The sequence below is a fragment of the Pelecanus crispus genome, chromosome 11 (assembly GCF_030463565.1).
Source record: "Pelecanus crispus isolate bPelCri1 chromosome 11, bPelCri1.pri, whole genome shotgun sequence".
NCBI classification, from domain to species: Eukaryota; Metazoa; Chordata; class Aves; order Pelecaniformes; family Pelecanidae; genus Pelecanus; species Pelecanus crispus.
Window position 1 is genome coordinate 24,466,485 of NC_134653.1, and position 15,262 is coordinate 24,481,746.

General features: G+C 37.5%; 1 protein-coding gene across 1 annotated transcript in view; it reads left to right on the forward strand.

Annotated features, from left to right (window-relative positions):
* The window catches only part of MED13L (mediator complex subunit 13L), a 208,185-nt gene extending 193,532 nt beyond the window's left edge, over positions 1-14,653 (forward strand). Inside the window, exons 26-31 of the mRNA XM_075718255.1 lie at positions 1,103-1,261; positions 2,285-2,461; positions 4,707-4,861; positions 8,174-8,335; positions 10,468-10,580; positions 11,823-14,653. Coding sequence (XP_075574370.1) covers positions 1,103-1,261; positions 2,285-2,461; positions 4,707-4,861; positions 8,174-8,335; positions 10,468-10,580; positions 11,823-11,955 — 899 coding nt within the window. The 3' untranslated portion in view covers positions 11,956-14,653. The remainder of the gene's footprint in view (positions 1-1,102; positions 1,262-2,284; positions 2,462-4,706; positions 4,862-8,173; positions 8,336-10,467; positions 10,581-11,822) is intronic.
* The last annotated feature ends 609 nt before the right edge of the window (positions 14,654-15,262 follow it).

The following is a 15,262-nucleotide window of genomic DNA, read 5'->3' on the forward strand; positions in this document are numbered from 1 at the left end:
ATCATCTTTTCTTCCATTTCTAAGGACTGTGGCCACTATTCAGGTTTTGTTTGGTAACTGGAAGAAAATGGGATTCTGAGAGGGTGCTTTCAGTCTTCTCCCATCTCCTGAGTTGGAACACGAAGACAAACTAGACAGGAGGATAAAGATACTTCATGAGTGTTTGTCCTTTTACATTAATAACTGAAGGAGACATGAATTCCTCTGGCTGCCTTATTGTAGGAGATTCTGTATTTCATGAGATGAGAAAAAAATTGAAAAATGGTGCACACAATAAATAACAATTCAGTCTGAAAGCACAAAGAAATACTCTAGGGGGGGAAAGCAGTAATTAAATGCCTTCTCCCATATAGTACATGCAGGGAGGAAGAGCTGTTGCCTGCCCTGGTATGGGAATTCGGTATCCATCACATACACATGAGTTAAATGGAACGAAGGCAGGAAAACAGATTAAGAATTTAATCAGCAACTCCCTTCCTCTGTTTGGACACACAATGTCATTTAAATGGCCAAAAGTAGTTTCTTGAATGTATATCTGCACCTCCACTGAAATTTGCTTTATTTAGTGTATTTTCTTCATAACAAAGTTTAACAAAATTTCTTTGATGTTGAGTGTGTGAATTCATGTCTTTGCTTACGTTTCAAGTATTACAATTATGCATGTTAGATGAAAACAGACATCCTTTTTGAAGAAAAGAATCAGTGCAGTTCAGGAAAAGATTTCTGTGTAAATAAAAGACATTAAAAAAAAATCTTAAAAAAAGAATCCTTATATGTTGCCCTGTTTCACATCAGATAAGTACCTCCTCTACCTTACAGGTAGAATGAAAGACTCGTTCTTAAAGAAACACATCATCTTCAGTGATTTGTCAGAGTAATGCTGTTAGCTCGTGGGAATAACAACAAAATACCACAGAATAAATTATTCTGCAGCGACTGCTTGAATACCCAGTTTGTAGAACCATACACCTTGTTTACATGGGGAAGCAGTCCAGAATCCTACAGTGTTAAAGAAATGCAAAGTGTTATTTTGCTATTTTCAAGCAACTGCTGGCTATCTCAGAACTCTCTTCTGTTCTATTGTAATGTTTATTCATTTCAGACTGGAGTATCCTCCTTGGGGAATGTTCCCTGCAGACAATCAGCAAACAACTAAAGGAGGTGTGCCGCATGTGTGGCATCTCATCAGCAGACTCTCCTTCTATCCTCAGTGCCTGCTTAGTTGCCATGGAGCCACAGGGGTCATTTGTTGTGATGCCAGGTAAATTTTATCCATCTATTTAAATGCCATTGAAACTTCCCTTCTTTTATCATACTTGTCACATAAGCACGTTAATTTTGGGAGACTTTTGAGTCCAACAAGATGACCTTGACTAGCATGGCTAGATGTGGTAGAAAATAGGTTGAGCCAGCAGAATTCCCAAAAATACCATGAAGAAATGCTGTGCTGGGAGTGTAGGCTCCTAGGGGGAAGGACTACTGTATGCCACTGGCAAACTGGTGACCTTTTCCTTGGGGAGGTCATGTTTTCAGGTAGACCAGTTCTCATCAGCTGAAATGTGATGTTGTAGATGCCCTCATGCAAGGAGGACTGCAGACACTGTAAGAGTCAACAGCGTGAAAGAGTAGGAGTCTTTGTAAATGGGAGTAAGGATAAACCTACTTGCCTTTTCATATGCTTAAGTTACTTAGAGTTCTGTTATAAGCAGCAGTCCACAGGGTTAAGTTGAAATAAAATTAAATACTGAGGTTCCCTTTACTTACTGCTCTATTATGTAAGCACGTATTTTTAATGTACGTGGTGACATATCCTTACAAACTACTCTAGTTTTTTAGTTTAGAAATAAAAGATTACTACATGGAACAGAATTAAACGAGCTTGAAAATTACTCAAGCTGAGTAATTTTCAAAGCAGAGTTTTTGTAACATGAGAAAATAGATGGCAAGTTATGCTTTTTTCACGTCAACCAAAGTGGGGCATATTGCATAATTATACAGATGCATGTGTCAAAAATAAATTTAACTTGCTCATTTAACAAGTAAATCTTTGATTAAAGGGCAGCAGAATGAAAGGAAAGGTGGGGCATTGTATGGAAATTCACTTAGCTAAACCTTATCTACAACTTGTGATCTTAATTTCAAGCTCTTCTAGTACTTTATTCTTTTCAAGATAAGAACCTTTAAACACTTCTATTAGCTTGCAAACCCAGATTAGAAATTAATTGAACATATATTTTGAAGATGGTGCAAATTAATGTCTCTGCTGTTGCTTCTGTTCTGGAAGATGCTGTCACTATGGGATCAGTGTTTGGCCGGAGTACTGCGCTGAATCTGCAGTCATCTCAGCTGAATACCCCTCAGGATGCCTCCTGTACACACATCCTGGTTTTCCCAACCTCTGCTACTATCCAGGTAGCGCCAGCAAATTACCCCAATGAGGATGGATTCAGCCCTACTAATGGTGAGTAAGCATGTCTAGTGAGAGGTGAAATACTTGCAAATGCTCAGCAGTATTTGGAACATCAGCAGAGCTGTGCCAGTCATGAATAAAAACCAAGTGGACCAGCGTTTTCCCACGGACCCCATACCATCCTAATTTAATGTCAAGAGAACACCACTGTACTTTATTGTTACAGGATAATGTACTATGTTTTTCTGAAGTCTGTTTTCAGGTAATCGTACTGATGTATTCCAAAAGTGCTATTGACCAATCAATATGCGAAATGGCCCAGACTACAAAATGCTTCTTGTTGTGACTTGATGAGACCAACTTGTTTTTTATAGTAGTGGTTCGCTTCATGCCCTTTTGTGTACAAAGCTTGTTGAGGAAGGAGATACTTGGTTTAGAATTTTAATCTTCCTGTAGCGTAGGCAAAATAGACCAACCTCAGAATTCATTCTGCTGACAGTGTGCTTTTTCAAGCATATTTAACCCTATAGTTTGTGTCAGCAAGACTCTGGTTAATACTTGATATCAAATAAGTATTTTCCGAACTGTTTTGCCATAAATCCTTAAAAATTATTGTAAAATAATTTAAACCAAGAGTAACTACAAACATTTACAATAGAAGCATTTTATGAAGAGGGAAGTTACAGTATAGAGAGGAAGAAAGGACCACTATTTTTAATGAAAGAGTCTGCTTTGATCTGTTCCTCCTGGAATTTCAGTGGGCCTCACAGAAGGGAAGTTACCCCTCTTAATACTTAAGCAGCTGTCCTTTCAAGGCCCCAGAATCCTGACTGAATGCTGTGCTGACAAATATTTAACCTGCATTAACCTGCCCTTTAGTGCTTCAGATGCTAATTAGAATCAGGTACAAGAACTGGCGTTTTCCAAAATGGTGTTAAATTTAATTTTCTTTACTCTGTTCTACTTAATGATTAAACTGCTTCCTATGCTATTAGGCATCTCATTTATGCTTTGGAGGCTAAGCAGAGCATGACATTAGTTCTGTTTTGTTTACTGAGGTTGTAGGACAGAAGTTAATAAACTAAGTTAATTCATTGCTCTTGCAATCCAATATTTCTCTTCAGAAGATGAAGAAAAACAACCACCTGCCTATTTCAGCAATAGAACTTCAGGTGAAATTAGTTCAAGACACACACATTCTTTTCCTTTTTCATGCGGAGTAAATTGTTCTTTTACAAGATGAATTATTTATTATAATATGTAGAAATGCATGATTCTTGTTGAGGACTCTGTGTGTTTTAGTATAAATTTTGGCTGCAATTCCAGTTAATCCAGTTGATTCAGACAGCCCCCACTGTCCTTTTCTGTCCCCTAAAATGTACTTTAAATGTCATTATACTGTTTAAACGTCTTTGCCTGCTGAGAAATCTGGATAAGGAAAAAAAACCCTATAAAGTATACTGTGTTGTTTGTAATTTTTTGCTCTGTGTTTGTAATGTCATCATGTAAATTACTTGTCGTACCATAACCTGTGTTTTAAACAACTGAGTAATGAATGTACTGCTCATAGAATGCAAACACATTTTCACTATATCCTTATGTCCTTCCCACATATTAACGTAAACCAAATTATAAAATAGCAAGTTATGATAATACAACTATTTAATTTCTGAGATGAAAGTAAAATCTTAAAAGCAGCACCAGGAAATCCTGGTGCAATGTTTGAAATAATCATGAAAGTACGTTGCATGTGAGTGTGGAGCAGACCTTGCTGCCCTTACTGATTCTGTGAGCAATTTCCTTGAAGCTGCTGGGGCTGCTCCCAGAATGTTTTGAGCAAATGTGCCAAAGCGCTGGTGTGTAGCACTAGAAGCCTGAAGAGCAGCACCTGCTGAGAGTAATATATGTAGGTTTGTTTCATGTATTTCAAGTATTTTGTTAATGGATTTCTGTGACCAACTGCAGAGAGGTGTCATATTTTCTGTTACAAAGTTCAATTTGGATTTTTATTGAGCTGGTATGACAAGATTTTTGTTCACTCTATGACCATTGTTAAAATTCATTATTTTAATAGATGTCTGCCAACTTTTCCTTTCAAGTCTGTGCGGTTGCAGTCACAGGTACTTAGAAAGATTAAATAGTAATGTGTTTATCTCTGCTTTCATCTGCCTCGAGTATGTAAAAAAAAAAAAAAGGAATGATAATAAATTAAAGGGAACGGTAATAAATTGCAAAAATTTGTGACAAAAATGACTACAGCACATGGGAAGTTATTTTTCTTTCTTTTCCTTTTCAGATGACATGTTTGACCTCCCATTCCCAGATGACATGGACAATGACATTAGAATCTTAATAACAGGGAATCTTCACTCTTCACCAAATTCCTCCCCAGTTCCTTCCCCTGGATCACCATCTGGCATTGGAGTGGGATCTCACTTCCAGCATAGTAGGGTAAGGCTGTAGCACTTTAGGGCGTATGCTACTTAAAATAAAACACAAAAAAGACCCAAATCCTCCAATGAAATACTTTTTTCCTATAGATTCTGCAACATAATTAGGTCAACAGCAAGCAGAAATTGACATTAAAATTGAAGGTGGTGGTTAAATACTGTTGTAGAAGATGCCTCTGCCTTGAGTATTTACATCTCTGAAGTTAATTGTTAGTGTACAAGATAATTGAGAGGAAGAGAGAAGCTTTATTTGTCTGTGGCAGAGCCATATGTAATGACCCTGTATAAATTTAATCTGTACTCATTCATTTTTTTTTTTTCTGGAAAATCACGTGGAACGTCCCTGGCACAAAGTGACAGGTCTTTCAGAGAAAGGAAGACATGACAGCTCTGTTCACATGAATTTCTAGGGGAGGCAAGAAGGGAAATAATTCTCCTAATAATAAAACCCTACCCACAGAAACTCTGCAGGTGCTGGATGTTTATGCAAATGTCATTTCCTTAGTAGAAATTAGCCCAGAGCACTAAGTGTTTGTAAGTTATTTTTGTTTGAAGTGGCTTTTATAAAGTTGGTTCCAACACCAGTGATTACTTAAAATGCAAATTATTTTGGGTAATTCAAGGTATTTTTTTGAATCAGCTTTAGCATAATTTGGATCATGTTTGATGGAACTGTTTTACTAATACACTTAATTGTGTAAGAGACTTAGCTGTACTCTTAAAATGGTTCCATCACAAGTATGTAGAAGTTTGACACTTCATAATTTCCTGTGGAGAAGTTTTATTCTAGAAATAGTACATTTAAAGCAGTAGGATATTACTTCTTTAATAAACAATACAGTATTTTATTAAAGAAACAGGCTAACTTTTATACAGGAAGCAGACAACCCCATGCATTTAAAAGTTCTGATTGAGTGATCTGTGATAATTTAAGTAACTGGATCTGGATCAGTGACTATCACTGGTGGCTTTAAACAGTCTCATCAAGAGAAACTATAAATCTGGTATGAAAGGAAGTACAGAATAGATACTTAGAGGAGGTATACGTGCAGCTAGGATATTTGCCTGTGAATGATGCTACTCATTCAGCCTCATTCAACAAAGCGGTGCATTTTTCTAAATGTAAATAAGATATCTTAAAAAAAGAATTCTCACTCCCTGAAAATGACTAACTAAATGGTGTTAGTTTCACCTCCTGGAAGGAAAAAGTCCTGCCTGTATTTTCCTTGCAACCTCTGCCAAAATGCTTCAGTGGTCAGCTTAATACAGTCTGTGATTGAAAAATTACTTCTGCATCAGCCACAAAAATGCTAATACTGTATTTTGTGATCTCAGTACACAACCACCTTACCTTATGTTAATACTCCAACCCACTTTTCAAAGGCTAAAAAATTGCACATTACTGTCACTTGGTTATTTCAAACTGGTATGTGGGCAAATTAAAAGTTTTAAATTCTGTTACTAAACCCTCCAGCCATAAATCACAACTCATCACTCATTACAATTTCTCTCTCTTATTTAGTTCATTTAAAAATCTCCATTCTCTACCACTTCTAGAAATGCATTTACAAAACTTATTCTCAATGGAACTCCATCCAAGTGGCTTAAGAACAGCACTGAAAGGTCAATGACCAAAGAGCTTAGAGACCTGGACAAACCATTTCTACATGAACCTGTCATAGTAATTCAGTTTAACCATTAACAAGGGCCTAGTAATTGATGTGTAATTTTTGGTTTTAAAAAAGCAACAGCGTGTGATCATTACCTTGTGGGTCAGGAAAGGTCAAGCCTTCATCCATGTAACCCATAATTGATTGCTGTGGTTTAGCAGTGTAAGTCCTGATTGCTCAGCAGCCGGTTTCAAGGTTTGCTGTTAAGCTTTCTGAGCTGAGTGCCCACAGCCAGGTGAGCTCTGCAGCCTTCTCCAAGCTTTATGGAGTGTTTAACTTTCTTTGATTCCTGATCAAGATACTGCTGTTGGAGAAAGACCTGCTCGAAGGGCTAGCAGTGGAGGTTTTGTGATTAAGCCATTTTCTGTGCAGTGGAATCTTTTTTTTGTTTTGTTTTGTTTTTTTAAAAAACTGTTGACTTAAAGATGCTTATGGATTAAATGAACTGCTACCCCAGTTCTTCTGGGATAAGTTGCAAGCTAAAATCCTTTGCAGGCATCTTTTGGGTTTTTCTTCTATGAAATAAAAATAAAAGCAAAATAATAAAGGGCGTTTCCAAAAAACACCAAATGCATTTAAAATAGGTATGTACTCTAGAATAGAATGGCAGTCACCCTTTCTGATACCTAAGGAGACCCTTGTAGGTTTGGTGGTATGGTTCATGATAGATAAGGATATGTATACATACACACAGAGAGGCTGAGGTAAGCAAGCTCGCATCAAGCATTCCTATCCAACAGCCTTGGGTACGGAAGGTTCATCTAGGTTTTACTCTACAGAAATAAAATCACAAACATATATGCTGATAGTCAGCGACTCGAAGTCTGATGAAATTAGTTTTACAGTCGGTTTCTCATTGTTTAACTCTCTCCTCTCCAAGTAACTCTTTGGTCCATATATAAGTAAATGAGTAACTAATACTGCAAAAATACAGTATATAAATAAATGAATAACTGACATAAGTTGAAAAGCAGGACAGCTGTTTCTTTTTCCCTACACTTGACCTCTGCTTGGTAGTACAAATATAAACAAAGCATCGTATCTTCTGTCCAAGTGTCCATAGCAAGGAATAGCAAGTGTAGCATTTTTTTCTAAGCTATCAATGTAACTAACTGGGAAAGCAAGCACAACCAGGCTTGTAAAGATGCAGATGCTCTCTGTTCTTCCGTATTTGAGAGTGCAACACATCCTTCCACTAGCTGAAGACAGGAAGATCTGCAGTGCAGACTGCTCATTTTGACATGTATAGGAAAAGCCTATGCAGCTTTATAAACTTAAATTCAACACTGGTCTACTGTCTGCCTGCACACAAGAAGCTGTTCAGATTCACAGCCGCAGCGTAATACCTCCGAGTTACTCTGTAACATCAAATTCCACATGGCCTTGGGTCAATTTAGAGGATTGACATTGCTGTTTGGGAATCTAAAGTGATTCTGGAACATAAGCCTGGAGAACCCAACTACAGGGAAAAAGGAAGGGATTAGACAACTTTGACTAAGATGCATGAATGACTAAAGGATAGCTCATTAGTAACAAGACAGAACTGGATTAAAAACTGAGTAATTAGTAAACAAAATTAATGTTATTGGAGTGGGATGCAATGACATAAAACAACAAGCCTGCCTTTTCAACTCTTCTTTCAGAGCCAAGGGGAACGTCTCCTTTCCAGAGAAGCCCCTGAAGAACTGAAGCAGCAACCTCTTGCTCTCGGATACTTCGTATCAACTGCCAAAGCTGAGAATCTTCCGCAGTGGTTCTGGTCATCCTGTCCTCAGGCACAAAACCAGTGTCCCCTCTTCCTGAAGGTGTGTCTTGGTATCCTTTCACAGGGGGAGGAGAAGAAGAATTGTATTTATATCCTATGAATTTTACTTGAAAATGTTGGCTTTGCACGTTACCACAACTGAGACAGTACTGGAAACAGAAATACAGTTTTTGGTTTAACTTCACTTAAGATAGCTGGCTGTTAAAACTTAATTCTCTATTCCTAAAGCACTTACCTGAAAGCAGAATAGTTTGGCAGCTTCTAAATACAGAATCATCAAAGCTGTATTCAGTATTACAGAAGTGTCCCAGTTTTCATTTTCAGTGAGCCTAAGACAGGAGGGACATACCTTCTCTTCTGCTGTAATCCAGTTATGACACATAGATTATAAGTTAGAAGGAGAGTAGCACCTCCAGAGAGAGCATTTACAATCCATTTCTATTTCTCTAGTTGTAAAAGTTGCACAGTGGAGCCTGTACTGTCAGAGTGAACCTGATACCTTCAATTCCAGAATTGCAAGTGCTTGCGAGATGTATGCAGCAGAATTGGTTCAACTACTAGAGATTCACTGATCCCTGTAGAATTACATGCAGCTTTTTATTTGAATGAATCAAAAAAATGTGAAGTAATGAGGATGGAAAGAAGGTGAAAATCTGCCTTGAATAGCATCACATAACTATTCGAGCAAACAACATATAGAATAATAAGGATAGTACCACTTACTTTATCCATTCCCAGCTTAAATAACAAATACTAAACATTTTTTGCTAGTCTCTTAACTAAATTCTCTCATCCATGTCTATCAGGCAATTATTAGAGTAAATGTGTTTATTTCTCAATTCTCCCCTCATGCAAGAAAAGCAATTTTAGAACTGATGTTAACAATGACTTGCAGTCAGCACGGCAGGCTTTATATTCAGTGTAGCACCTCCACCAGCAAAGTACTGAACCTTATTCCTTACACTCTGCACTTTTCCTGGATAGATTTCCCTTAAGGATGTGCTTTTCTTTAAACCTACAGAATGGAGATCTCAAAATAATATGAAAAATGAACCACCATGTTCTAGGAGCTAGAGATGAAGTTTTATGCTAAACTTAAAACTACCTTTTTTTTGTGAATGAGTAATCCAAAGACTACGTTTCAGTTCCAGCAGTAAAAACATAGTCAGCAGAGCTCCAGGCAACTTTATGAATTCCTTCCGTAAGCTTACACTAGATTTGTACTAGAGAGAAGGAGCCACCACCCTTCCCTACACCACCACCCCCCAGCTCAACACAATTGCTCTCTCAGATCTAGGTTGAATTAAATGTTTAATTTGACTTGGAACATACTGTTTTGGTTTGGACAATTTTTAATAAAAGCAAGGGGCTGAATTCATGCAGTAACTTGTTCACCATTCAGTGAGCAGGTGGTGCTGTCTCCTTTATGCTGCACAGCGCTGCAATTAGGAAACTTGTATGGCATGTGAGGCATACAGATTCAAGTCATCTTTGTCTGATTTGGATTAAGTATTTTTGAGCTAAAGTATTTCACCTCTAATGTGCATGCTGTAATTGGAGGAGTATAAATTAGAGGTTTTGCCTCGGCAGGCTGTGTGGCGTATTAGGCTACCCACTTGAAAGGCTTACATGGTTGCTCTACCCCCAGCACATGATCAATGTGAAATCCCTTTCATACTCCTGTATAAACTAATGCACAAGCCGCAGTCCAGAAGAAAGATGAGACAGACTGAGAGAGCAGAGAGCGGGCCAAAGGCTGCACTAAGCGTTCCAGTTGGACATCCCGCCCCCCCCCGCCCCCCGGTGTGGTACTCTGTGATGGTCCCTTACTGGGAGAGTTTGAAGAATCAGAATGGTTTGTTACTGAAATACCAAAAGAACCGCTGACACATCCCAAGTGTTTCCCCTCATTGCTTCTTCCCTGACTAAAATTAGTAACAGAATTCAGCATTCTTTTTTAAAGACCCTTCATTCCAGTCAAAAAGAGAAGTCAGTTTATTCAAACATGTAATCATTATGGAACTCGGAAATACACACGGTCATGGTGGGTTCAACAAAGAATTGCCAACTTTCCATGCTGTCCTGAGGCAATTCAGAATGTATTTGTTCACTGTGAATCTTTAGAAGTACTGCTGTGTGAAGAGTTAATTTGTACTTTTTTCCTTTACACAGGCCTCATTACATCACCATATCTCTGTAGCACAGACAGATGAGCTTCTACCTGCCAGAAATTCTCAGCGAGTTCCTCACCCCCTTGACTCTAAAACTACATCAGATGTCTTGAGGTAACGCCTTTTAGATTTTGCATTTCCTCCCTAATGTTAAGGGGACTGAGCTCTAAAATTTCAGAGGGACATTTTCTTTTCGACCTGGCAAAATCATTTCTTAGCTTTGTCAACAGCTTATAACTCTGTTATGCCCTACATGTGTGTCTCAGAGCAGTGGGCAACTCTTACTACAGCTGCTACCTCCACCACCAAAGAGCAGGACTTTGAGGGTTACTTCATCAGGTTTCCATACTACTATACAAAACTATGTAAAGAAAACTTAGGAACCGCTTTGCCTTACCAAGTGGACATCTTGGTCTGCCTCCCTAAGATTGTTCTGTTTAGCTGGTGGTCTAATCTGGACTGTGTCAACAATTATTTTTACTCACCAAACCAAATTGATTTATAGATGGAGATAAAAGTACTCTCCTGGTACCAGTATCTTAGGAATTGGGATATAAAGGAGGCATTCTTCCTGAATTAATACAGGGTTGTGTATCATATGGTACAAGATAACTAGAGGACCGTTTGCTTCCATCCCACCGCTGGGGACTGAAAAAAGACCTTTTATGAGACAGCGTACAGGGTGGAACACACCAGTGAACAAACATGTACGTTTCACCAAGTAGAGAGTATCAGCAGGAAACCTGAAGAATAATCTAATCTAAGAAGATTGGTGGTGTTTGTATTGTTCTAGAAGATCTGAATTTGCATCCTCTTAGAGGACTGAGCTGTCACAGCTGTCCTGAGGTACTGCTGTCTTTGTTTTGAGTAAAAGGATGATGCAGTGCACGGGGAAAGAACGAGATACAGCAGACACAAGTTACAACATGAGAAATTCTCATCACACACACAAAAAGTGTGATCAAATACTGGCACAGGTTGCCTAGAGAGCCTGTGGAACCTCCATCCTTAGAGGTGTTCAAAACTCAAGGCTTTTAATACAGCGGTGGACTAAACCTCCAGAGGTTCCTTCCAACCTAAATTACTCTGTGATTCCATAATCTCTACTATGTACTGGGGAGGGCCTACATTCAGATAGCTTGGTTCAAGTTCAAACATATTAAAACTAAAAATTCATGCTTCAGTGAGTTCCCTACCTTGCCAACACCACCGGCGTTAATACAGCCAGGCAGTCCTCATGACATTGTATCTCCAGGAGAAACCAGAGATAAGTTTAAGTCAGTCTTCTAGAAAAGACAAGAAGGGAAAGGAGTAAACAATTCCAGTTTCATTTCTCTCTGCATTTCTCTTCTGCAGGTTCGTTTTGGAGCAGTACAATGCACTGTCCTGGCTTACGTGTAATCCTGCCACTCAGGATCGCAGCTCCTGCCTTCCTGTCCACTTCGTGGTGCTCACTCAGCTGTACAATGCCATCATGAATATACTTTAATAGATAGAAAAGCACTTGTTCTTCTGGCTTATTCTCCCCTCAACCTGAGAAACGTGCCACAGTCTGCAAAGATCACAGTTTTGCTTCTCTTCAGACCAGTCCTGTGCTGTGCTTCTGTCCCTCCAAAAGCACATGTGAATTCTGCAGTGTTCAAAACTAAACTACCCATTAACATCTCTGGCAGCTTCAGTCCAAAATCTGGGAACATCCAAGAACAGCGAACACAGAGTAACCTCAAGCCAGTGTTAGTTTGGTGGCCCGGTAACTACTGGTCAGTGTGATTATTTTTTTTAATATTTTATTTTTTTTAAGGAAGACTACAGTATCTTTTTGCATTAGGAACTCTGATAAACAACCAAGAGCAGTTTCAGCCCTGCAAGTAAAAATACCTTGTAATGACCAGTTTGGGTTGTCCAAAACTTATTTTGTTGTTTGATCATCATAAACTGGGACTTTGCAGGAGGGGGAAAAAAAAAACCACACAGTTGTAGTCTCGTATAAATATTGGAGTTTTCTGTCTACCTGGAGTTCCTGTCAGAGTGGATTGGGATGAATGCATGCATTTGTTACCTGTCCATGTAGATATGAATGGTCTGGAGATGCTTTATTTATTTTTAGGTTTGGGGAGGGGAGGGATTAAATTATAAAGGACCAGGAACCGTAGAATATCTTAAAAATCCAGCTCCGTTCCACTGTAGGGTTATTTATCTACATACCTCTCACTCTTCTGACCTAGAAATCAAAAGTGAAGCTAATAACAATCAAAGTCCAAGCTGGGAAGGGAAGTGTATTCTGGTAAGGGTATACTTGTATTTTAAGGAATTCTCACCTGCATTTAGCCTGGTTAAACCAAGAAATGGCCAGTGTTTAATGAAGGATAACACTACCTAATGGAAGAAGAGTGAGTGAGAGGTAGGGAGGAAAAATACTTTAAAGCCCAGTGTAAGGGCAAATGGAAAGTGGTAAATTAATCTATTGTAGAGCTATGATTGAAATATATTTCCAGTAAATTTAGTGATGCTAGAAAACTATTTACTGAAACCCAAGTCGCCCTTTAATTCTGGGCAGACTCGTCCATGTACATATCCAAAAATATGGTTTTTGTTTACACTAAATCAGTTACAAATCTGGTGTATTTTTTCTGACTATAGGAATATTATTTCAAAGAAATAATTTTTAAAAATTATATCATTAAATTAGTACTTGAAGTTATACCACTGTGGTGGAAAAGTTACTTTGTTTAGTAAAATGATTGCCATTTTAAAGGTTAATGGCTAATTGAAGTATTTTTATGACTCCTTCATTCCAGGCTTCAAGGGGTTTATATTTAAACTCCATTTTCTAATGTTTGTTGTTGCACTGTGCAGCAGGCATGGACTGCCTTATGTGAGGGGTCGGGCACTTTGATCAGGCTGTGTGACCTAGTTATCTATCTGTGGAGAAAAAAACTACAAATTTTAAAGTTCTTCCAAAAGACTTTCATGTTCTGGTTAAAAAAAAAGAAATTCTATGATTTTAAAAAGTATTTTTCTTGAGATAATGTAACATTTAAAACAAATTATATAAAATAAAAAAAAAAAAAAGAATTGCTTGTGTAATGAGAAGGTGAAGTCAGAGAAGTAACCTGTAAATGGATTATTTCATTCTCTGCACCAAACCTCCCATGTGGGTATCCTCTTTGCAATGTATAGGTTAAAAAAAAAAAAAAAAAATCTGATATCAAACCATTTGTATCTAATGTGTACAGTGTAAAATTGACTTTAAAAATATTGCAGTACTATTTTTTCTTAATCAGAAAAGAAAATTCTCAAGGCCTTTTGAAGAGCATAAAAAGATGAAGATTGTAAACTTGTATAAAAAAATTTAACATGGGGAGGAAAAAATGTAAAGTAGACATTTGTAATCTTTTACCATTTGGGGGTTATTTGTTCCCAGGATTCATCTTGAACTTTGGATTATTATTTTGTTTGTTCTTTTTAAATGGGCCGTTTTTATCCAGGGGCGTTTCTTCCCCAGAAACCTGGTTCTAAGCAAAAATTTAAAATAAAAAAAGGGCAGCAAGGAGTAGTTTTCATCTGGTGTCTTTTATTTAATTTTTTTAAGTTAAGAGAAGCTGGTGACATATTTATACGTTTTTGTGCAAAATAAATGAATGGCAATAGATTTTAAAGAAAAATCTTATGTACTTCAGTGTGAAAAGTTCTGTATAATATTTCCCTTAAATATGCATTATTTTACTTGTGAGTTTTTTACTGAATTAATCTGAAATGTACAAGCCCTGGCTTTCCTACAGAGTGAAGAAAGTTATTTTATTTTTTTTTTTTATTTCTAACTTTGGAAATTCATGCCTAAATCAGAATTGTTATTACAGTTGTTTGAGCTAAAGGGAGAGGGAGGGGGTGGGGAATGTCCAGCATGCTTGTATGTATATTTCAGAACCTTTTTTAAATGTAAAAGCTGTACATTTCTGAGGAGTTCTGAATTTCTTTTTGGTTTTTTTTTTTTTTCTCTGAGCATTTTGCAGTGAGCTTCTTTTATATATAGCCGACAATTTGAAAGAAAACAAAAAAAAAATGTGAAGTTCATTTTAAATCTACAGTATATCGCTGGTACAATACACTAAAAAAAGACTTTGATAAAAAGAAACAATAATAATAAAGACCTCCATTTTAAATGTCATTCATATATACCTTGTGGATGAGAGCTATATACTTTTACACACTTTTTTAGATGAATAAATTATTGAATTACTGAAACTGTTGGTGGAGTTTTATTCTTACGAGTATTTTCTTTAACTCTAAGTTTTAGCATTTCTAGTGAAGGAGGGCTTGCATTACAAGGTGTAGATTCCACATGATATGAATGGAACTGAAATTAATTTAAAGGCTCTTTAATATTTATTTACTTTCGAGACAGTCACTGCTGCCTTCCCTGAATTAACCCAGTGCCTGCCTGCCTTTTAGATTTGCTGCATGCTGATAAAGCTTACAGCTTTGTCAGACTCCCTTTCAGAGTTACAAGGCTCATTAAAATGTATAAAGGTTCACACTGCAACAGCACTTTTCTTTAAAATTGAAATCAAAGCAAAATAGAGTAGTCATTCTATTTTAAAAGCGTGTCTGTTGTGAGAGGAAATTCGGTGCTACTAATGTAAATGCCGAGGTGAACAGATTTAAAATTCTGCCAGGTAGGTTGGGTGGAAGCAACCTGGGATAATCTGGTGATACATGAGCAGTAGTTGCTTTACATTCGCAACTCTAATCACCAGGGCTTCATCAATTGCACATGAAATTTCTCTGAATACACC